At 42.7% G+C, this 25,089-nt stretch overlaps 1 protein-coding gene across 1 annotated transcript in view; it reads right to left on the reverse strand.

The window, feature by feature from the left end:
- Positions 1-25,089, reverse strand: part of cfap46 (cilia and flagella associated protein 46) — a 70,214-nt gene that overhangs the window by 24,995 nt on the left and 20,130 nt on the right. The window contains 19 exon segments of the mRNA XM_075474659.1: positions 555-690; positions 1,615-1,797; positions 10,710-10,816; positions 10,909-11,109; positions 11,685-11,837; positions 13,277-13,337; positions 13,415-13,513; positions 14,145-14,293; positions 16,246-16,407; positions 16,580-16,702; positions 16,820-16,995; positions 17,210-17,354; positions 17,713-17,896; positions 18,010-18,148; positions 18,343-18,415; positions 19,381-19,543; positions 19,626-19,757; positions 20,040-20,221; positions 20,948-21,058. Coding sequence (XP_075330774.1) covers positions 555-690; positions 1,615-1,797; positions 10,710-10,816; positions 10,909-11,109; positions 11,685-11,837; positions 13,277-13,337; positions 13,415-13,513; positions 14,145-14,293; positions 16,246-16,407; positions 16,580-16,702; positions 16,820-16,995; positions 17,210-17,354; positions 17,713-17,896; positions 18,010-18,148; positions 18,343-18,415; positions 19,381-19,543; positions 19,626-19,757; positions 20,040-20,221; positions 20,948-21,058 — 2,679 coding nt within the window.

Raw genomic sequence — 25,089 nt, forward strand, 5'->3', positions numbered from 1 at the left:
AGAATGATTATTTTTGCCATCTGCACATTTCCTTAATCAGCCAGCAATCCTCTCACTTTTCACTGACAGCGTAAGAGCCAAGCGAATGGACTTTCACAGCTGTTCAAAGCAAGTTCCTTGGGTGCATTTTATGCTGATGGAGTTCTCAAAAGTTAGCAGCGGTGACTGTTGCCAGCCACTGTTGCTTACATGCTTTCTGAGCCTACGAGCACGAGCTTGTCTATCCTGGAGACAACGACTGTGGTGGGAACTACAAACATGGCTGTTGGCAGAATTAATTTGAATGAATATGAATAGAATGAAGTATGTTGGCAGAGTTTAAATGTCTTTTAATCCCATCATGAAACTTTTTGTTGAGATTAAAATGGGTCTGAATATGGGTGTCCGACCGATGGGAACGAGAGCTCCGCGTGCTGAAGGGTGATGCGGTCTGATCCCATGCACGCAAAGTTTCTCAGAACATTTAAGAGATGGAGTGCCCGCCAGGGTTTCAGAGAGAGAGAGAACATCATCGCAGTGAAGGATGGATTTTTCAAGGAACACGCTTAATTTACCTCCTGGGGAGTAAGCAGGCTCCGAGCGTTCAGCATCACATGTTCCTGCAGTGTGACAGCAAGCTGCATTTGGGAAAGACTTTCAAGCAGGAATCGCTGCTTCTTTTCTCTGTCAGCGCTGTGAGTGGCGAGGAGTCTGCAGAGGAGTGAATGTGCAGGATAAGACATCACGAAGAATAAAGAAAAAAAAGGAGTGTGACACAGCATTTAAGCTTGAATGAGATAAGTATACAGGAGAACAGAGTAGACAATCAACAAAGACTCGCACGGTTGAGTTGAGCTTTGGTCACAGCTAGACTTTGCCAGTTAACTGAACAATCGTCCTTGTACCAGGATACATTTACAGGAGGAAAATAAATCAAGTTATAAACCAAAGTACAGTATGTCTAATGCTACAAAGCTGTGGACCCTGAGAACATGTTCAAAACGTTCTGCTGTTTCTACCTTTCTCTGTGGGAGATCATCGTAAATGTAAGTGTTGCCGACGTTTTCTTTAAGCTACTACAGTGGTAACTTTGTCAGATGAAGCTGTGGTTGTAAAATCAGGATTTTTTTTTGGAGCGGTGCAACAGTCTTAATAGACACTTTTCAGTCACAACTTCTTAAGCGTTTAGCCTAAAAATGATGTAAATGATAGCAGCTTCACTGAGAATTCGGCTGCATCCAAAAATACTGTTTTTACAAAAGAGCGAACTTTGAGACATGTGCAAAGCAGTCTAGTTGGGGATATTCATACAGGAGAAGTTTGACCATCAACTGCATGATCTGGGTGTGTTGGTCCGGTTTTGAAAAGCTTGACTAACATCTTCACATGGATTCTTAAATTCTGACTAACACAATAATTACTTTTTCTCTAGTGTGATGTAAACATGCTGAGCATGCAAGTCTGATGTATGCATTACTGTGGTATGAATTCATTCTGAAGTTTAATGCTCAAACTCATTTGCAGGCCGCAGTGCATTAAAAAGTTTACAAATACATTACATCTGGGATGGTTTTCCATATTTCCTCTTCTCATTCACTTAAAATTCTGGCGCTGTATAACAGCTGACTGACTGACCTCAGTCCGCGGGCGCACTCTGCATGTGTCTCTGCAGCCCGTTCTCTACAGCTGAGTTTGGTGAAACCACTTGCGCACTCTTTTAGTGTATCACAGGCAGCTTTCAGCCTCTGGAAAACCTCCGCGCTGAGCGTTTCTCCACGTTTAACACCAACAATGGCGTGAATACATTCCTCAGCACCTCTGAAACACAGAACAACAAATTAAATCGCATCAAATCAAATTCACGTGATCTAAATAAAGCGTATAACTCCTTATCGCAGTTTGTTTGGTTAAAGTTTTAACTATGACATTCAACAGATACACTATATTGCCAAAAGCATTCACTCTCCCATCCAAATAATTAAATTCAGGTGTTCCAATCACTTCCATGGCCACATGTGTATAAATTCAAGCACCTCGGCATGCAGACTGCTTCCACAAACATTTGTGAAAGGATGGGTCGCTCTCAGGAGCTCAGTGGATTCCAGCGTGGTACCGTGATAGGATGCCACCTTTGCAACAAGCCAGTGGTGAAATTTCCTCGCTACTAAATATTCCACAGTCAACCGTCAGTGGTATTATAACAAAGTGGAGGCGATTCGGAACGACAGCAAATCGGCCACAAAGTGGTGGGCCACGTAAAATGACAGCGGATGCCCCGCTCTTTCTGCAGAGTCAATCGCTACAGACCTCCAAACTTCATGTGGCCTTCAGATTAGCTCAAGAGTGTGTAGAGAGATTCAGGGAATGGGTTTCCATGGCAGAGCAGCTGCATCCAAGCCATACATCACCAAGTGCAATGCAAAGCGTCAGATGTAGTGGTGTAAAGCACGTCGCCACTGGACTGTAGAGCAGTGGAGATGCGTTCTCTGGAGTGACCAATTCAATTCAATTCAATTCAATTCATTTTTATTTATATAGCGCCAAATACAACAAATGTCATCTCAAGGCACTTAGATAGTAAGTCCAATTCAAGCCAATTGGAATTCAATTAATTAATAATAATCATAATTCATAAAATAATCCAATTCGTTCATATAGAGCCAATTCAAAAACAATTTCCTAGCTAAGAAAACCAACAGATTGCACTGAAAACTTTTTGTTTTTCGGTCCAATCTCCCGGCCTGAGCGGCGTGCCTGAGGCGACTGTGGAGAGAAACGACTCCCTTTTAACAGGAAGAAACCTCTGGCAGAACCAGACTCAGGAAGGGTGGCCATCCGCCTCGACCAGCTGGGGTTTGAGAAGACAGAAAAAGGGGGGGGGGAAGGGGGGGGAAAGGGGGGGGGGGAAGGGGGGGGGAAGGGGGGATGGGGAGGGGGGCAGGGGGCCACCGCGACGGCGGCACTGTAACACCATTCAAAGGATATCTGTTGGAACAGGGAAACACGAGTTAATGACCACAATAATATCACATATACATAAAGAGAGTAAAGTGAGGAAAGGTGTGTCAGATGAGGCCCCCCAGCAGTCTAGGCCTATAGCAGCTTAACTATGGGATGTTTCAGGATCACATGAGCCATCCCTATTCAAGGTAAACACAAGAAACTTGTGCTAACGAAAAAATAAATAATAAAATAAAGTAAAGGACCAGACTCAGTGAGTAATTCCCTATACTCCCTATATAGATCTGCTCCTCACACCACAACAACCATCTTTTTACAGCCACAAGCTACCTCAGCCTCTCACCAACTGCACACCAGTCACAGCGGGGTGGGGATGCAAACCCTGGTTCGGGTAGGGGGAGAAATAAAAGAGGTAAGAGAAGCGGGAATGGGATTCAAACCCTGGTTCGGGTAGGGGGTAATGAAAGTATAGAGGGTGCCAGAGGTGGAGGCAGAACAAGACACACTAGCAGACATACTATCAGATTCAACAGACCTAACTATAAGCTTTATAAAAAAGGAAAGTTTTAAGCCTGGTCTTAAAAGTGGAAAGGGTGTCTGCTTCCCGGACATTTACTGGCAGCTTATTCCACAATTGAGGGGCCTGATAACTGAAGGCTCTGCCTCCCATTCTACTTTTAGAAACTCTGGGAACCTCAAGTAAACCTGCAGTTTGGGAACGAAGTGCTCTGTTAGGAAAATATCTTACAATGAGATCTTTAAGATATGATGGAGCTCGGTCATTAAGAGTTTTATATGTAAGGAGAAGAATCTTAAAATCTATTCTGAATTTAACAGGGAGCCAATGAAGAGAAGCTAAAACTGGAGAAATATGATCTCTCCTGTTAGTTCTCGTCAAAACTCTGGCTGCAGCATTTTGGATCAACTGAAGGCTTTTCAGAGAATATGTAGGACAGCCCAATAATAAAGAATTACAGTAGTCCAATCTTGAAGTAACAAATGCATGAATTAGTTTTTCTGCATCACTCTGAGACAAGATGTTCCTGATTTTAACAATATTACGAAGGTGAAAGAAGGCAGTCCTAGAAACCTGTTTTATATGCGAGTCAAATGATAAGTTCTGGTCAAAAATAACTCCAAGGTTCCTCACTGTAGAACTAGAAGCCAAGGAAATACCATCTAGAGTAACTATATAGCTAGACAATTTCTCCCTGAAACGCTCAGGTCCAAAGATAACGACTTCAGTTTTGTCTGAATTTAGCAGCAGACAGTTCTGAGTCATCCAGGTCTTTATGTCTTTAAGACATGCTTGTAGTCTGACCAACCTATTGGTTTCATCTGGTTTTATAGATAAGTACAGCTGAGTATCATCAGCATAGCAATGGAAATTTATACCATGCTGTCTAATAATGTTACCTAATGGAAGCATGTATAAAGTAAAAAGAATCGGTCCAAGCACAGAACCCTGGGGAACTCCATGACTTACTCTGGTGTGTGAGGAAGATTCTTCATTTACAAGAACAAACTGAAATCTATCAGATAAATATGATTTAAACCAGCCTAATGCAGTTCCTTTAATCCCAATAACATGTTCAAGTCTGTGTAATAAGATACTGTGATCGACCGTATCAAATGCAGCACTGAGATCCAACAGGACAAGCACAGACACAAGTCCGCTATCAGAGGCTAAGAGGAGATCATTGGTAACTTTCAGCAGTGCTGTTTCTGTGCTATGATGCACTCTGAATCCTGACTGAAACTCTTCAAACAAATTATTTCTGTGTAAATGATCACAAAGCTGAGCTGCAACTATTTTTTCAAGAACTTTAGACATAAAAGGGAGATTGGATATAGGTCTATAATGAGCCAACACTTCTGAATCAAGAGTAGGTTTTTTAAGTAAAGGTTTAATTACAGCAACCTTAAAAGTCTGAGGTACATATCCTGTCAACAAAGACAGATTGATCAAATCCAATATGGAAGTGTCAATTAATGGGAAAACCTCCTTGAACAGTCTGGTTGGGATTGGGTCTAAAACACAAGTTGATGGTTTAGAAGAGACTATTGCTGTTGTTAGTTCAGAGAGATCAACTGGGCAGAAGCCGTCTAAATACAAATCAGGTTCTAAAGATACTTCTAAAGCTGCTGTACTTGATGATACATCACTAATAATAGTGGGAAGGACTCCATCAATCTTCTCTCTGATAGAAACAATTTTATTAATAAAGAAGCTCATGAAATCATCACTGCTGAGAGTTAAAGGAATAACTGGCTCAGCAGAGCTCGGACTCTTAGTCAGACTGGCTACAGTGCTGAAAAGAAACCTGGGATTGTTCTTATTCTCTTCTATCAATGATGAATAATAAGCAGTTCTAGCTTTACGAAGGGCTTTCTTATACATTGTTAAACTATCTTTCCAGACTAACTGAGACTCTTCTAAATTAGAGGAACGCCACTGTCTCTCCAGCTTTCTTGCAGTCTGCTTTAAAGCACGCAGCTGTGAATTATACCAAGGAGCCAACCTCTTCTGACTGATTACCTTCCTTTTCAGAGGGGCAACATTGTCCAGTGCTGTACGCATTGAAACTATAGTGCTGTCAACAAGAGAGTCAAGTGCTGCTGGAGTAAAGTTTATGTAGTCGTCCTCTGTCATATCTGCACATGGCAGTGAAGAAAAGGATGATGGAATTAATTCTTTAAATCTGGTTACAGCATCCTCTGATAGACACCTTCTATATGTAAATTTCTTCTCAGAAACTGTATAGTCAAGTAATGTAAACTCAAAGGTTATCAGAAAATGGTCAGATAAGACAGGGTTATGAGGGAACACTGTTAACTGTTCACTCTCAATGCCATAAGTCAGAACAAGATCAAGGGTGTGATTAAGGCAGTGAGTCGGTCCGTGAACACTCTGAGAAAATCCAATAGAGTCTAATATAGAATTAAAGTTCATATTCAGGCAGTCATTTTCAACATCTACATGAATATTAAAGTCACCCACTACAATGACTTTATCTGTACTCAGCACTAACTGGGATAAAAACTCTGAGAATTCAGACAGAAACTCAGAATAAGGGCCAGGTGGACGATACACAACAACAAACACAAGAGGTTTCTGTGATTTCCACTTTGCGTGGGAAAAACTGAGAATCAGATATTCAAAAGAGCTCAAACTAATCTTGGGTCTGGGACTGATGAGTAACCCTGATCTGAAAATAGCTGCCACTCCTCCTCCTCTGCCTGTGGTTCGAGGAACGTGAACATTTAAACAGTCAGAGGGAGTTGCTTCATTAATGCTAACATGATCCTCCTGCTGCAGCCAGGTTTCTGTAAGACTAAATATATCAATATGATGATCACAAATCAACTCATTCACTAACAGAGACTTCGAAAGGAGAGATCTGATATTCAGCAAACCACATTTAATAGTTTGATGTTTTTGTTCAGTTAAAGTTTTTGTTTTAATAATTTCTTTTTGCACAAGAGGATTTGCTCCTTTTGTGTTAATCGATTGGGTGGGTAGCAGCAGGTGGGAAGCTGCAGAGAAGTGTGTAAGACTACAACTCTGCATCCTGGTCTGAGCCCTGGGTTGTCATGTTTTAGGGTGGCAAATAAATTTGTCCATATTTCTAGAAATGAGAGTTGCTCCTTCCAAAGTGGGATGGATGCCATCTCTCCTCATCAGACCAGGTTTTCTCCAGAAAGATTGCCAATTATCTATGTAGCCCACGTTGTTTGCTGGACACCATCTAGACAACCAGCGATTGTAGGACGACATGCGGCTAAACATGTCATCACTGGTCAGATTTGGCAGGGGTCCAGAGAAAACTACGGAGTCCGACAATGTTTTGGCAAAATCACACACCGATGCAACATTAATTTTAGTGACCTCCGATTGGCGTAACCGGGTGTCATTAACGCCGACGTGAATAACTATTTTACCATATTTACGTTTATCCTTAGCCAGCAGTTTTAAATAGGATTCTATGTCGCCCGCTCTGGCCCCTGGAATGCATTTGACTATGGCCGCTGGTGTCTCTAATGCCACGTTTCTGACTATAGAGCTGCCAATTACCAGGGTTTTGTCCTCAGCGGGTGTGTCGCTGAGTGGGGAAAATCTGTTAGAAGCGTGGACAGGTCGATGGTGAACAACGGGCTTGACTTTAGAGCTATGCCTCTTCCTGACAGTCACCCAGCCACGATTTAATCCCGGCTGCTCGGGTTCTGCCTGGGGGCGGCTAATGGAGCTAGCTACGCTAGGTGGCTCCACACTGGCAAAAGGGGCCTGGCTCGCTATCGGTTGATTTTCAACAGTGCAGAGCCGAGCTTCCAATTCAGATAACCTCGCCTCCAAAACTACAAAAAGACTACATTTGTTACATGTACCATTATCGCTAAAGGAGGCAGAGGAGTAACTAAACATCTGACACACGGAGCAGGTGAAAGCAGGAGAAGGAGGAAGAGAACCGGTAGCCATGCTACGCTAGAGAACCAGACACACCGCTAAAAAGTGAGAATGAAGATTAAAGATCTGTAGGAGTGTGTTAGAACAGAACGGTAAGCTATAGAGTTTAACTATGCAAAATTGTGTAAGTTATAGATCGAATTAAAGTGATTATCAGTACTCCAAGCGGAGCAAGAAATTCCACAGTGCACAAGCAAGGTAACAGGAAGTGATGCAACACGTCTTACCGCAAAGCGTCAATCCGTGATCCAATCACGTCATCCAAAGCCAATCACGCTTCTCCATCTGGCAATCTGATGGACGAGTCTGGGTTTGGCGGTTGCCAGGGGAACGGTACTTGTTTGACTGCATTGTGCCAAGTGCAAAGTTTGGTGGAGGGGGGATTATGGTGTGGGGTTGTTTCTCAGGAGCTGAGCTTGGCTCCTTAGTTCCAGTGAAAGGAACTCTGAATGCTTCAGCATACCAAGAGATTTTGGACAATTTCATGCTCCCAACTTTGTGGAAACACTTTGGGGATGGCCCCTTCCTCTTCCAACATGACTGCGCACCAGTGCGCAAAGCAACGTCCATGAAGACATGGATGAAAGAGTTTGATGTGAAAGAACTCGACTGGCCTGCACAGAGTCCTGACCTCAACCCGATAAAACACCTTTGGGATGAATTAGAGCTGAGACAGAGCCAGGCCTTCTGGTCCAACATCAGTGTCTGACCTTAGAGATGCGCTTCTGGAAGAATGTTCACAAATTCCCATAAACACACTCCTAAACCTTGTGGAAAGCTTACCCAACAGAGTTGAAGCTGTTATAGCTGCAAAGGGTGGGCCGACGTCATATTAAACCTTATGGGTTAAGAACGGGATGCCACTTCACTTCATATGCGTGTAAAGGCAGATGAGCAAATACTTTTGGCAATACAGTGTAATTCATGCACAACTTGTGATGCAAAGCATGTATCGTAAGTAGAATGGGCCTCATGCAAGAACCGTTCGTACGCACAGATTTGTTCTTAAGTCGTGCGTACGAGTGATTTAAAAGAATTTGCGCATTCACCAATCTTTTCGTATTTTACGTTTTCTTTCAGGTACGAACAGAATATACGAGTGATCCAGACCTGTCGTAGGAGTTTCGTAAAATAGTCCGCTGTTATTATTCAAATCAAGTTTGCTTGACTAATGGATTGTATATTTAATTACTTTGAAAAAAACATAAATAAATATACATTATACCCCATAATTATGCTAACACTATTCTGTTTGACTGAAATTATGCACTAATTGAAGGTTAATTTGACTCTGTATATAACAAGGTCAATGGGAAGCGTAACCAGCGGCTGTCTTGCTATTTTTGGATGCCTTAGTGCGTCAGGCTCTTGGAAGAGACCGTGTGGAGACAGACGAATGGCTGACATCGCGATTAAGATTCCCAAGGACTGTTCTGCTGCAAATATGCAGCTTGCTGGAGCCACGACTCCAGAGAGAACCACGCCGATCAAACCCAGTTTCATCATACGTCCAGGTCCTCACCACCAGGGGCGTCTGTAGCGTGAACAAACATTCGGGGCTGTAGCCCAGACATGAAAATAATTTTTAACGGGGGTCCGGGGGTTTGTCCCCCAGGAAAAAAAAATTAAAAAAGGGGGTGTTAACTTAAAATGAAAATTTAACACACTTCATGACCAGCTGCTACACAATTAAGAGTTATCCTTGTCTCTACTAGGTATTTTATGTAGTGTCAGGCTGGACATTTCAGACGTGTGTTAGGCGAGTTTCTTTTAGCTATAGCCCTTATCCATCAGATTCTAAAGCGAATTAGCTTTGTTTTGTAGCGAAGTAAGGTGCGCCTTGTTGGGGTTTAATCAACAGGACGATTATAGCTAAATATTCTTTTACATTCATCATGACATATCAAATTGCTTTCTTTCTCCTTTTAAATTGGCATTAGGAAAACAAAACAACTTACCCTTAAATATATGTATATATATATATATATATATATATATATCGGCATAAAATAAAAGACTCAATACACACAAGTTCCAAAATATCACACCATTAACAACCTCAGTTCACTCTCATAGACTTTTATATCACCACAACTTTCTTTAGCACACCGAGAAACAACAGAAAAATAGCCTCAGAGCAGCTAAAAAGACAAGTTTCTCACTGTTGCTCTCTGTATTTCAAAGTACGCCGATATCGGAGCTTGCAGCGGCTCTACAGATGACAGGTGAGTGGTTAGCCTGTTAGCCACAGAGCTTGCAGCGGCTCTACAGGTAACAGGTGACAGGTGACGGGTGAGTGTTAGCCTGTTAGACACAGAGCTAGCATTAGCATGGACGACGCTAAGCGTTAACAAGCCTTTATTTTGATAACTGACTCGTCTTACCGACGTACTTGTCTCCGGACTTCCAATCGGTATGTGCTCTGACTTTCTTTCAGTGTAACTCGGGATTTTTCTCCTTTTTCTGTCCTTTTCACAAGTAGCTTCGCTTTGCTTCTCTGGTTAAGGTCAGAAAATAACGGAAAAATGGCGCGCCTGCAGTTCACCTCCGAGCTGAAAGGCTGAACGTGGCCTGCGTAGCCCCTGATTGGCTGTTGAGGCACACGAACTGTGCGGTGCATTCAAATGCAACAGGAACATTAAACTTTGCCGATGCAAACATAAAATAAATACTCGTTTTTTAAGACGTTTTTTTTTAAGCCATTTTCATATCAAACCATTTCTTTTTTATTTCGGTGACATTGCGAACTACTGGTGACACGGAATTAACAGCACTCGTAATTGCTTCCCATTTCTTCGCTTCAGCAGGTCCCGTAATTCCACTGCTGACACTGCTAAAAATGACAGATTTTCCTTTCTGGATCTCTGAAAGCAGAACTTCAGTCTCAGAGCCCCTAAAGTTGTTCTTTTTGCGCCTTGATGCCGTTTTCATTACTCAACACTCAACACTTCCTGGCACAGGAGCGAGGAAACACAGCCTTATATGGTATAATTTTGGGCGTGGAGTATGCAAATCTACTATCCTCGTGCACGTGCACTTAAATACGCACGGGTGGGATTCATAATTTACGCAGGTCGTTTACACACTTTTTCCGAAGTAAAGAGCGTTAGTTGAATCTGACGTGGCGTGTTCGTACGAGACCTTCTTACGAAAAAAGTAAGAGAAATTTAGAATAAAAATACGAAAATGTTCTTGCATGAGGCCCAATGTTGTTATCTCATGTATGTGCATGTTGCACAAGAAATGACTAATGATATATAAATAAAAGTCAGCTTAACTGACACACAAACATATTGGGAGTTACCTCTTCTCTAATGAGGTGATCATGAATGTGAGCTCTGGGCCTCTGTTCACTCGCTGCCTCAGAGCCAGCTGCAGAGCTTCATGGCCTTCTTTAATAATCTGATCAACCTGGAAAAGACAAAAAAAAAGAAGCTATTATGGGAAACATACTCTCTGCAAAGGTAGGTAATTACACTCCAGATGCTGTTTTTTTTTATCACCTTGGTTTGTGAATCTTGACCTCTCAGGCCTACGACAGCTGTGACCTTGGTCAGAGTGAAGTGGTACCAGAACTCATCCTCCCCACCCACGGTTTGAGCTCCGTCCAATAGGATCAAAGCCTGAGCGTAGTTCTGCTCCTCACAAGCCAGAGTGGCCAGACGGAGTAAACTTCTCGATATAGCTCTCTCATCTCCAAGCTCCTAAACAGATGGAATTTGAAAAACACGGTCATGATTATGTAATGGTCAAAAATGGTTGTCAAACGGGATGCTGGGGTATAAAACTGTGGCCTAAGACAATGAAATAATCCTGATGTTATTATTTTTTCTTTATATTTAATTCAGATGTGTCAACCGAGATTCTTTTTGTCCTGTACGTGACATATACTTGCTGTCTCTCATTATCCCTTAATGGGAGCATCGAATCGGATGATATAGAGGAGCTGCAGTGGTTTTAGTCGGGAATATTTGTGTTGTGGGTTTCACAAAAATGAGATTCACAAAAAAATAGCTTCTGAAATCCACATCTGTGTTCATATACTTATTAGCCATGAGCTAGTTACCATACATCGAGCCACTGTCACAGTTTTTCATTACACTAAGTTGTATCAACATTCTTTTTATCCAGACCCTAAGTTTTACCCTGCTCCCAAATGTTAGAACGTTTTGTGATATAGTTCCACGTTTCAGCTTCTTTACATCTATTTCCACGTGAGGACTGAAAACCAACATAATAACAGCTGGATGGAGACGGAGCAGCTGTTGTTTCGACTCACCGCAGCAACCATGCGAGCCTCTGCTAGGAGCCGTCTGGCCGACTGATGAAGCCCCATGCTGAGGCAAACATCGGCTTTGTCCAGCCAAATATCCTGAGCACTCACATTCTTATGCTGTCGCCAAGACGCAGCCTGTTCACCCCTCACAACTCTCTGAAAAATGAAAAATCAATAGAGCAGTAAAGCAGCGATTCAGCAATCAGCAGTTACTCACTGCGATATTATAAAAGGTGTCATGTCTGTGGGTTTTTTGCCACGTTTCTGTTTAAGATCTTAGTTTTGCCATGTTTTAGTTTTTCATCTCTTAGTTTAGTTAAGTTTTAGGTTCAGATCTTGTTTTTAGTTTTGCCATGCTATGCCACCTTTTTCCTCAGTCTTTCTACTGCTCTGCCATCAGCTTCACTTCCTTCCCCTGTGTTTTCCCCATCAGCTGCACTCACTCACCAATCACCCTCCTCAGTATTTAGGCTACGTGCCCACGACAACGGTAACGACAGATAAACGCAGAACATTTCGACAGATGTGCCTATCTTGCACACGGCGACGGCGTTTTTAGGAGTTCAAAACGGAGAAAACGCAAACGCCCTCCAGAGTGGAGATCTTGAAAACGATCCAACCTCTCGTCGCCGTAGGAACCGTTCAAAACGCAGAAGTGGGTTTTTTGCACACGTTAAGTGGGTAGTTCTCCATGAACGACTCCCATATCTCACTATATTTATTTTGGACACTCTCCCAATCCACATTATCCACTGCCTTCCTGGCTTTGTAGTTCAGTGATGTGTTCAGGAGCAACTGGACCTCATCATCTGTCCAAACAAAGTTTGAAGGCGTACTGTTGTTGCTGCCGCGCTTCGCCATTTTCTTCTAACTGACGCGGAGGAAGTAGCCACAAAACAGGCATTTCTCATATTTATTAATATGAGACAATATAAGTCATATAACAATACCAAAGGTATTGTTGCTACTGCCACCTATGTCCGGGGCGTGCATACTACATCGGCAAACTGCGAGTGTTATGAGTTTTATACGTTTTCCCTGTTCCCATGGATAGACAGATATCCACCCCCAAGCGCTCGTGAGAACGCAGATAAATTGTGGAGGGAAAAAACGGACATCTGCGTTTATACTTCAGAGCGTTGTCGTGGGCACATAGCCTTAGTTTCCAGATTTCCCCATGCAGTTGCTCAGATCCTTGCACCTTCACGACGCCAAGCCCAGTAAAGTTAAGTCCTCTCATGCAATACCAAGTCATGTTCTTTGTTTTGTTTTTTCTTAGCAATGTTTTCTTCACCACAGTCTAGTTTTGTCTTCCGGCTCAGCCGCGCTTTTTGTTAACCTTGTTTTTTTTTTTTTTTAAATAAATCATTTTGCGTTTACTTCTGAAGTCCGCATCCGTGTCCTTCTACGCCTCGCACCCACCCTCCTTGACAAAAGGATTCACAGCAACACGCTGTGAATTTGATCTATATTGTTAGACATGAGGCACTTCAAACCTGTTACAGCACTTATGCATGCGCCAAACAAACAAACAAACAAACAAACAAACAAATAGAAAAACAGAAAACTAATTTCTTTAGCGAGGAGCAGCTGACCTGGTTGTAATCTTTGTGAGGGCCTCTCCTCTCCTGAGAAAGAGCCATGGCTTCGTGGCACCTGCGGTCATGAAAACAATATCAAAGGTTACAAAAGATGTGCAGAACATGAAATTTCCACGACTGAGTTTCACGTACCCCATTTGCTCCGTTTCTCGGATTTCACTCAGACTCAGAAGCTTCTCCTGATATGGTGAATGGGACTCCAAGCCCAGTTGAGCACAGGTCTTCACTATTCTAATGAGGTGAGAAAAGGAGAGACAAGAACATAAAGTTAAATTAACGAATTCCTCAGACTAATGCTCATCTCTAATGTAGAAAAAAAAAGAAAAGACCTTTCTGCATCCCAGTGCTGTGAATCTGCCTACTAAATATTTAAAGAGTACGCCTCTGATTTATCACTTGTGGTAGAAGTGGTTAATGTTGCCTTGAGGCTCTAGCTTCAAGCGGAGAAGAGGCCACAGAGGCCCCTCTAAGTTCACCTTTAACTCCACACACTGGAGTTTTATAGTTGTACATTTTTAACCCAACCAGAAAGCAAGTCTAGAATCCCCGCTTGAGGCAAATGATCAGTTCCCACAGCTTCTCCCGGAGAGACAAAAACCCTAAAAACGTTTTTCACAGGCTCCAGCCAGGCTTTCATTCACTGGTGAGGGGATCTTTCGAGAAGCCCACCGAAAGGAAACGTGAATCGGATAGGCTGGGAAGGGTCACCAGAGGGTGGCGATGCTAGTGGTTGGAATTCAGGAGAAGTAGTTGCCCTGACTGGAAAGGACCGCAGTGGATATCCATGAGGGTTCTTCAGGAATCACTTTTATCTCTGGGAATATCTGGGACTGATGTAGCTCCTTTCAACTTGTGTTTTTACCTGAGCCTATAAAGGTCGGAGAGACTCCTCCTGTCGAGAAGGTCGTGAGCAATGGTCTCAGCCAGGTGCAGCACAGGCAGAGTCAGGTGGTCAAGCGAGAGGGAGTGTAGTTCTTTTTCCAGCAGGGTTAGAAAAAACAGGCTTTGAGTCTAAGGACACACAAACACGAAAAAAGAAGGACTCAAAAAAAATCCAAGTCTTCCAAAACAACCATTTTCTACCATCTAATGTTTGGTCCCTTTTCTAATGAATTGAATCCAATCTGGTCCTACTTCCATCACACTGCAGATGTAGTTCCTTAACTTGATGACAGCACATATCTAATACAGAATACTGGCATTTCATTTCTTCCCACATTCTTAATTCAATCTCCAAAGATCAATGGGCCTCATGCAAGAAGCGTTCGTACGCACAGATTTGTTCTTAAATCGTCCGTACGAGTGATTTAAGAGAATTTGCGCATTCAGCAATCTTTTCGTATTTTACGTTTTCTTTCAGGTACGAACAGAATTTACGAGTGATCCAGACCTGTCGTAGGAGTTTCGTAAAATAGTCCGCTGTTATTCAAATCAAGTTTGCTTGACTAATGGATTGTATATTTAATTACTTTGAAGAAAACATAAATAAATATATACATTATACCCAACAATGATGCTGACATTATTCTGTTTGACTTAAAGAATGCACTAATCGAAGGTTAATTTGAATCTGTATATAACGGGAAGCGTAACCAGCGGCTGACTTGCTACTTTTGGATGCCTTAGTGCGTCAGGCTCTTGGAAGAGACCGTGTGGAGACAGACTAATGGCTGAGATCGCGATTAAGATTCCCAAGGACTGTGCTGCTGCTAATATGCAGCTTGCTAGAGCCACAATTCCAGAGAAAAACACGCCGATCAAACCCAATTCCACCACACGTAAGGTCCTCACCACCCTTTGATTTTTGGCCCCTTGAAGCTTTCAGAGGGAGATTGGAGACAGATCGGGGGTGTCCCATTCCTCTGTGAGTCAGGGCGCTCCTCTTGGTCATCAAAGCGCTCATCAGTTTATCACCCATGGTACATCAAATACCCATACACCGCTGTCCAACAAGTACAAATTAAGAGGGACTTTCATCCCGTGGCTGGACTGCCAATCATAATTGGAGCACGAGACACATATACGCATCAAAACATCCGTGCCGTTGTGGAGCGCAATGCTGAAGGCCAGGTGAGTATGTCTCAATACAGCGGGGGGCAAATAGCCCAGAGAAGGCATGCCAGATTTGCGCAATATTGCCATGAACGAGGGTCTCCCACTACCTGAACCAGCCCAGGCAGACCAGAAGGCGTGATGCCAGAGGACCCCCCTCATAGACCACCCTATCAAAGTGCCATCATGATGAGGCAACAGCTGATTGCACGGCTTTAGTTGCAGTCATCGATCGCCTGCCCAGGGCGAGACGTTTTTTTTAAGCCATTTTCATATGAAACCATTTATTTTTTTATTTCGCTGACATGGTATTAACAGCACTCGTAATTGCTTCCCATTTCTTCACTTTAGCAGGTCCCGTAATTCCACTGCTGACACTGCTAAAAATGACAGATTTTCCTTTTTGGATCTCTGAAAGCAGAACTTTAATCTCAGAGCCCATATTCTCAGCACTCAACACTTCCTGGCCCAGCAGCGAGGAAGCACAGCCTTATATGGTATCATTTAGGGCGTGGAGTATGCAAATCTACTATCCTCGTGCACGTGAACTTAAGATACGCAGGAGTGTGATTCATCATTTACGCAGGTCGTTTACACACTTTTTCCGAAGTTAAGAGCGCTTGTTGAATCTGACGTGGCGTGTTCGTACGAGACCTTCTTACGAAAAAAGTGAGAGAAATTTAGAATAAAAATACGAAAATGTTCTTGCATGAGGCCCAATAAGTGCACTTATCTCTTGAACAACAAAAGGCAGCTTCTCAGAGCAACACTAACAACAGAATTGTTGCTGTTCCCGGCTAAGTCTTTGATTCTACATAGCCAGCAGACACAGCAATAAACAAATGAATAAATAAATACACTGAAAAAGAAAAAGAGACTGAGAAATGTGGGAGTGGGGTATACACACGTGCCTGCTTTGTAATGCTGCGTGTGTTGATACAGTGGGGGCTGCTGTTGGTTCTGAATATCTGCCTGGCCTGGTCAGGACAGACGTAAGCAGCCCAGTCCCTCGAGGTGGAAGGAGGTGTCTCATCCAACACAACTGGTTTATGTCTTTCCTCAGCAGGAGATGGCTGGTCAGACAGATGAGACACAGACAACTTGTCTTATTAGTACTGCGAAGTTAGCATATAAAAAAACACCAGTTACATTTTACATCTTTTAATCACTAGAAAACGAGTAGTGGTTGACAGCTGCTTGCTGTAAGTTGCACACGCTCGCTCCTGTGTGAGCCGTACGACTCACATCTTTCACTTTCTTGCCTTTGCCCTTGTCTTTGCCTTTTTTGGATCCAGCAGAGGGAGGAGACTGGGGTGGGTGACTCTTTCCCATCTCACTTGAAATCTCACAAGCCACTGCCATAGAAACCTGCAGTGAAAGATGGAGCAATTGTACAGCACATTCCTGGCTCAGCTGGAAAATAATTATCATGTGAGGTTTATTCCTCTCCCTCAAAGTTGGGTAGCAGTGGTGGCCGTGCAGTACCTGCCATGTTTGGAGTACAAAGGTGTACACTCGGAGCAGGTGGAGCTGATACTCGTGTGAGCTCTTGTCTGTCATGACGGCAAGTAGAATGTGCGCTTGTATCAAGTAGTCAAGGCGACGCACCTCCTTGAGACTGGACAGATTTCCTACCGAGGAGTTCCTCTCAGACTCGTGCTCTAAAAGAAAAAAAATCAGAAGAAAATATTCAAGAGGTTTTACTGAAGTGTGAATGTTGTCATTCACAGAATATTTACAAGGGCTCAACAACATCTGTGAGATGATTGTGGCAAAGCAACAAAGTAAAAAAACAAAATAAATCTGCACCCTATTCCCATAATGCCTTACCCGTCCCACATAATAACTAAAAAAGCTGGTTTGGTGAAGCCTTACCTGCTTGTTCGGGTCCCGGCTGTAGGAGGATGTCTATGGCCGACTGAACCTGGACTCGGGCATCTGCTTTGGGAAAGTTATTGCAGTACAGCCACTCAGCAAATTCGAGCAGAAGGCTGACTTTTTGCCACCGAGTCTCAGCGCTCTGTTGACAGCAATCAGTAAAAACACAGAAGCCATTAAAAATGTTTGTCTTTGGTTGTTTAACAAAACGCATCTACTTTAAACCGCTACAAGCTTCACGTATTCCCAGCTGACTAAAGGCCTTCTTTGGGTTACTACTCATGTAACTGTATCCACAGGCACTGAATTTGTAATGACATGCCGTCTCCACACGATGGTGCTAGAGCCCTTTCTAGAAATATTTCCCCATCTAAGAGCAACCACTTCAAGATAAGATCTTCTAATATGATTGAAAATAATAAAATGAACTATATCCATTCATTTTACGATGAACGGCTTTCAGTGAAGATGTTGAAATGATGCCAGAGTGGAGAGATTACCATAAGAGAGGCGATGGCTCTCTGATAGTAGGTTAGCTGCTGGTTTGGAGTGTCATTATACAGTGCCGCCTGGTGCCACATCAATGAGCAGCACTGCCCTCCTTCATCTTGTAATTTCTGCATGTCCAACATGATGCTTTCACCCAGGCGTGCTTTCAGCAGTATGCGATATTTGAGCAGAGGTCTGAGAAAACACCAGAAATAATTAAATCGGTCTTCTGTTTATGTGTCTCTCTAGTCCCCTCTCACATCTTCCCTCCTCAGTCTTCTGAATTTTATTAATTTTTTTTTACTCACAGCCGATGTCCGGTGCAAGGCATATCTTTTATAGCTTCATCCAGCAGCTGCAGAGCACTACCAAAGTCTGCTTTATCAATGTGGATGTGGAGCAACAAACCGTAAATGGCTGCTCTCAAGGTTAAGTTCTCTTCATCTTCTAGAAGAGGCACATACACAGACGTGTTATTATCATCTTATCACTACAGATAACGAATGAATTAGGCAAGTAGACCATGGAAATGTAAATGCAATGATATACTGTTTCCAGAAGGAGCAAATACGACCACGCAGCCATTGGTCACATTAAATATTTCACAGTTGAATGATATTCAGGTTTTTTTTAGCACTTACTTTTGGCTCCATGTGTAGAATTCCCACGAGGCAACGCCCTTAAGGTTAGTATTTTTTTCTCTTTGTCCTGTTTCTGACATAAATAGGAAAAGGATTAACACTTAAATGCCAACAGGAGTGAAAGTAGAGTGTTGGTAGTGTTGTAGGTGGGCGGCCACAGTGAAAGCTGGGCTCATACCGGCATCAGATATCAGCTGAGGATTGTTTGAGGTTCCGAATTGAGCAAAATTTCACATCAAACCCATTGTAAGAAAAGGCTCAAATGTACCGATTTGTGTCCTAAAAATAATTTAAGCTGTTTTTTGTTGTTTTTATTATGCTGTTTTTCTAAAAAAAAAAAAAAAAAGATTTCAGTGCATTATAACGAGGACTTTGAATTGCCTTTGTACACAAAATGTGTCATCCCAGTAAATCAAGTGCCAACAGTTGGAGCTTATGTCCGCAGCACTTCATGAACACTGTCAAATGCTGCTGAAAAGTGCAGCACAGATGAACATCATTCTGAATCCTCACATAAGCTGCCTTTAATTAGAAATTTCAAGTTATTTTGCGGCTGAATGACTATTTATCCCCCCGGCAGGGGAGATGTTTTTACATAATTGAACACACCCCCAAGTTCCCCTTGAAGCATACCGAGGAACATTTTTCAGCTATTTTAAACATTAATTAGTAAGTTTAGAAACTTTGACACCATTTTCTCAGCCAGCATAAACTTTATAAATAAAAGGTAAAACAAAGACTTGAAATGACGACTGAGAAAGATTTGGTTGGAAAGTAACTCGGATGCTTCCCACTGTACTGTTGGGGCTGTTGAGTTCTGGCTTCTTTCTTTTTTGTTGCTGTGCTGCTTAAGTGTAAAGTTTCAGCACGAACATAGCCAACTTTTGAAACCCAGGGTGGTAGTCGTGTGCAAATCGAAGCCCAGATATGTATTTGGGCAGAAACGGATCTGGTCAAACAAAGGAGTATCGCCATCTATCAAAGTTTGCAAAATGTACATGGGAAACGGTTTTGAAATATTCAAATGAGGCTTCATACATTTTCATGTTTGGTGGTGTGAACAAGGGCATTGAGGATCTTCTCCAGGTGCTCTTTGAGCTTCCCTCTTTCCTCTGGGCTCTGTGTCAGAGGCAGACAAGCATTCCAGTAATGCCCGGCAGCGGTGACACATAATTTTTGATTGCCAGCTTTCTCTGCAAAGCTGTGGACAAAAGAAGGAAGAAGTCAGATAAAAAGCTTAGCCTAAGGCATGAGTCAATAGATCAATATATTCTATAGAGTACCTGACACCCGACCGCAGGACCTTCAAAGCCTCTCTGTAAGCATCTAAATCTCCACTGGACCCATCGACTAAACTCAAACCCCTTAAACAGGCTGCACTGCTTAGCATCTCATTCACTGCTGCAGGGCCGTACCTTCACACACAAGAAAAATAATGAGCTGCAATCTAAGCAAACCGGGCAATTAAGAAAACAAAGACAACAAAACTTATTCAAACTGAGTGCAGTTCTCCTCAATATGCACAAGATGTCACCTTCTCCACAGAGGCACTCCTGTTATCCATCTACAGTGCTTTCCTTTACAAAGCACACACATTCTTATGTGTGAATATATTTGAGAAAAGAAATAAAAACAGAGATCCACTAAGGTATTTCCATAGTTATCTTCCTGTATAGACTCATTGTGACTGCACATACAGAACGCAGGGCGTGGTGTTGAGACTCTTCGCTGCTGCTTCTTCCAGCTGCAGAGCACTCTGAGTGCAGTGCAACACCAAGCTGTGGTCCTTGACATGGTGGCAGAAGGCAGCCAGCTGGCACCACACCTGCAACTCCACCACAGCGTCGGACCAGCTGCATTCAGACGCCATGCTCACCAGCTTCAGATGAGGAGAGAAAAGGGGGCAGGGAAGGAAAAGGGAGGCGTTGGGAGGGAAACAAGGGAGACAAGCAGGGAAGGGTGGAGATCAAGAATGGGGGACGGGTAGAGAAGGGGTTAAGTAGTGCAAGGGTAAAAGAGGAGAAAGGAAAAACACAAAGATGGTGACAATGGAGCAGAAAGAAGAAGAAAGAGATATGAGATTTAATTTTTTTCAAAAAGGGGTAGGGAGACGAGTAGAGTAAAAGCAGGGCATTGGAGGAACATGCAGGAAATGACAGTTTATAGGATAAAGCAGGAGGTAGAGCAAGGAGGCCAAGGAATGAAAAAGAAGGAAGCATGCAGAAAATGAAAGGCAAATTACAGAAAGAACAGGACAAATAAGGGGTAGGAGTGAGGTAGAGAGATGAGTGTGGGAGGGAAGGGAAAGAGGGTGAAAGGGGGTGACCCAGGGGAGACAGAAAGATGAGAGAGCATAGGGTGGTGGGAAAAAAACACCGAGTTAAACTGTGAGAGAGAGCAATTCTCCACGGACAAAAGTGCACAGCAAATTTCATGTAAAAGAAATGATGATCAAGGCAGTAACAGCATTTCTTCGTATATTGACACATGATGCAATGTAGACTCAATGCAATGGAGGCTCAGAGGGCTCAAAGGTCATCGTGGCATCTGTTGCTGCCAACTGAGCATCAGCTACAGTCGTAAACATCCACAGAGAGGAACATACTGCTGAGGGACTGGGGACAGAAAACTCCATATGGCCTGGGTTCCTGTTGGACTGGAGCATCTCTACTCCAACAAGCACGCGCATCATGGCAGACGCTTCTTCATTCTCATCCTGTAAACGAGAAAGAGAAGAATTCATGTGGGGAACATCAGTCCAGTCCTTTGGCTGAATACACAATAAAGTTTGACATCCAGTATTACAACCCAAATTCCAAAAATGCCAGGATACTGTGTAACATGTAGATAAAGAAAGAATGTGATTCACAAATCAGAGATGTTTTTTCCATTTCATGAAAAAGAATTGCTAATCTTGAATTTGATGGCAGCCACACCTCTAAAAAAGGTTGGATTGGGGGCAACAAAAGGCTGGAAAAGTGAGTAGTATTCAAAAGAAACAGCTGGAGGAACATGGCTGGTCATTTTAAATAAGCACCTTGAAGAGGCAGAGTCTCTGCAATCTCATCTACAAATTGTGGAGCAGTTTCACTTTAGAATGCTATTCCTCACAGTAAAATTGCCTTTAAATATTCAGTCGCCTACAGTACAGAATATCATTAAAAGAGTCAAAGAACGGGGTGAAAAAGTGAAGAAAGACCCAGGACTGTTGAGCAGATAGAGCAGATAGAATTCTAAACTCCTCCGGCAACTGGTCGCCTCAGGTCACAGACGTTTGCAGACTGTTGTTAAGAGAAGAGGGGATGCTAAACAAAGGTAAACATGGCCCTGTCCCAACCTTTTCCAGATGTGTTGCTGCCATCAAATACACAGTCAATATTCAGCATCACACAGCTTCTTTGGGAATTGGGGTTCCATGTGCCTGTAAATTAAGGATTAAGGACGCGAAGGCCATCGTGGTTCGTCCAAAACACTGCTAAGTTGGCCTCGTCGAACTTCAAACTGCATCTAAAAAACAAAATCACGACTGACTGAATGCGCCCGTTTTTATCAACGCTACATTGCTTAATTTCCCTGGCGAGAAACAAAACCACCTACGGTCGTGACTCAAAGCACATCAGGCCGAGGGCGCTAATGAAAGGCTGGAAAATCTTGGCTGACAAATAGTTGTAGGATTACTGTTTTTATTAAAAAAAAAATAATAATAAATTGTATCGGTGCTTTCAAGCCATATCTGTCCCACTGTAAAGCTGCACAAGCAGGAAATCCGGAGACGATCAAACACCACTGGATGAAATCCTGTAATTTGGACGGGGCTGACGTAACACCTACAGCGGCAGAAATATTGATACTAATGTCAGCAATCATGAGCCTACAGTATCATAAGCACATTAAAGAGGAACTACAAGAGGACCATAATCTGGGATACGTTTTAAATGACATGATTATGTTATTCCCCCTTTTTCAATTCACATATTTTGTTGAATAATAAAAAGCCTCTCAATTAGCTGCTTTTGTCTTCGTATGAATGTGAAAAGGCATGACAGCCCCTCGAAATGATGGAAGTAATTGCATAAGAGGGTTTGAGAGTAGCTTAACTGTACCTTCTATTCATCATTTCCACATCAGAAAAAAAAAGAAATGACTGAACACTGACGGTTTATACAGTTGGAGGTTGTTTTTTTTATCCACCTCTGCCAACTCAATCCCTTAACAGAAAATCCAATGTTACAGTCATCACAACTTCAAAGGCGTTCACCTAACTTCATAATATATTTACTCCTCACGCAATTCTTCAAGGCGGTATGCTGCGTCTTAGAAATGAAGTGAAACAACGGATGCTCAGCTCAGTGGACACTCTGGATACGTGGTGTTCCTCTTACTCAAGGAGGCAGACGGAATGCTAGGATGTGCGAATGTAAGGTGGGAATCATCTATGGAGCACTAACAAATTTTGTTACCATGTTGAATCATATTTTGTTATTGTAACGGAGGAGGGGATTGCTCTTATGACTGTTTGTGCACATTTACTACATGACTCTACTGAATATATAACTGCTGCATGCACGTGGGCTCAACCGCAACACACCGCTTGAAAGCCCCGGAATGTTGAGATTCATCTGACGCAAAACATTTAAAGATACAAACACCACAGCAAGTGCAATTAATATCGTCATCCTTCAAACGAGGCATCTAAATTTGAGTGTGAAGCCTCTAAAGCCCCTATCAGACAGGCACTGCCTTCCTTTGCTGCAGCAGCATGGTGCATTTCATGACTGTAGGAGGAGCCAAAGAAGCAAAACTTTGCCAAACTGTGACTTTTAATTTTAAGATTAAGATCAGATTTATTGTCATGTACAGACCAATACACGGAATTACTCCTCCGCATTTAACCCATCCAGGTTGCTACCTGTTGAACAGATACTCATGGTGCCATATACACTGGAGCGGTGGGCAGCCATTCCCAGCGCCTGGGGGGCATGGGGGGTACGGTGCCTTGCTCAAGGGCACCTCGGCCATGGCAAGGTGCACTGCCACCCCTCAAGCTGTCAGTTCACCAATCTTTTGAGTGGTGAGAGTGGGAATCGAAACAGTTATTGGACGACCCACTGAGCCCCGATAATGTATCATATGATAATGTATGAGCAATCAATGACAATGTATCAGGTTGCACGGCAACGGTTTGCTATTTAGATCGTTTTCTTCTTTATTTTTTTCCCTATGACAGTTCACTGCAGCACCTCACCGTCTACAGCGTCTGAGCCACATGAACCAGGAAAAAAAACTGCTTCAGGGTGTTTGAGCCGTAACTGACTATGTGGCATTATTTTCCACAGCTCCCATCCACGGACGTTTTTCTGCACAATGCGCATTACTGTGAGGCTTATATATGAAGTTTTTGTGGGAAAGTGACACGTTGTGAGAAGAAAAATTGAGCTATATGAAAACTTACAGAACTCTAGCTGAGCTGCAGCTTCACACGCAGCAGTGAATGTGGAGATAATGTCTTCAGGTTAAAGTACGCTGCTGCAGTCATGCAATTAAACCCTCCAGAGTAGGACACCAATCAGAGATTTTTGAATTTCTTTTTTTTTTACAAGACTGACTATTCAAAAAGTTTAAAAGCTGCACTTATGTTTTACGTTATCACAGAACTGGCAATATGACGTGAGGACAGTGTGACTATAAGCGTTTCTGAAGTGTACCTTATGTGATGGACAAAGTTTTGCTCAAATTAGCTGCAGCTAACATAAACATCACTGTTTTTCAGCAGGGTCTGAAAAGAGCCTCAAAGTCGGCACATCTAGTTGGTGACACTGTGATCAAACGGGGATTCCACTGAGCATGATCATGTATTGATTTGATGTTAAAGAGGGATGGAGCTGATGCAACATAAGTGAAAGAGAGAAAGGGGTGGGGGGGGCTGAGCTAAAGCGCTGCAGGTGGCCAACATTTGTGTGGAAACGTCTAAATGTATCGATCACGAAAGTGCAAGAAATAGTCGACACTTTGCTTTAAAATGTTAACTGCCGGTAGGCCAAGAAAAGTTTTAGTCGGCAGCATCCCCGTGAGGAATATCAACATTGATGTGATCAGTGTCCGAATGACTAAATGCAGTCAATTCAAAATGGTAATAAAACTATTAATATTAGGGTATCTCATATCTGAGTCCTACTTTCTCATGTCCAGTCCAAAAAAACAATATTCCGTCTGTTATTTCATAATAACAGTTGTGCCTTAGCTTCCATACCTACATTGTTATTACTTGGGAACCTGCTAATACTTGGATCAGCAACCTGATCTTCTGATTGACATCCAGTGTCCTTCATCATGTTTGGGACTTTGTCCCATTTTTCTTTGAGTTTTCCCACCTGCTCCTCAGTGTGCAATTTTAAATCAAACACTTCAGAGATTTAAGTGTACGTTCCAGACTTTAATTTAAAGTAATGTTCATATATTTCAGTTCCACCATGTAGCACACCTTCAATTCCTGCTTGGCCCTTAAAGTTTCTACTTCAACATATAGAAGGGACGCTCCGTTGGATTGAAATCAGGTGACTGGCTTGGCCATTCAAGAATTTTCCATTTTTTAGCTTTGAGAAACTCTCAAGTTGCCTTATCAGTATGTTTGAAGTGCCGCTCAACAAGTAAGCAGGCGTTTACTCTACTTTAAGATGTTTCTATACACCTCAGACTTCAATGATCATCAATCATCTATGAAGATAATTGTGCCAGTACCTGTGGCGG

The sequence above is a fragment of the Odontesthes bonariensis genome, chromosome 2 (genome assembly GCF_027942865.1).
Source record: "Odontesthes bonariensis isolate fOdoBon6 chromosome 2, fOdoBon6.hap1, whole genome shotgun sequence".
In the NCBI taxonomy this organism is placed as follows: domain Eukaryota; kingdom Metazoa; phylum Chordata; class Actinopteri; order Atheriniformes; family Atherinopsidae; genus Odontesthes; species Odontesthes bonariensis.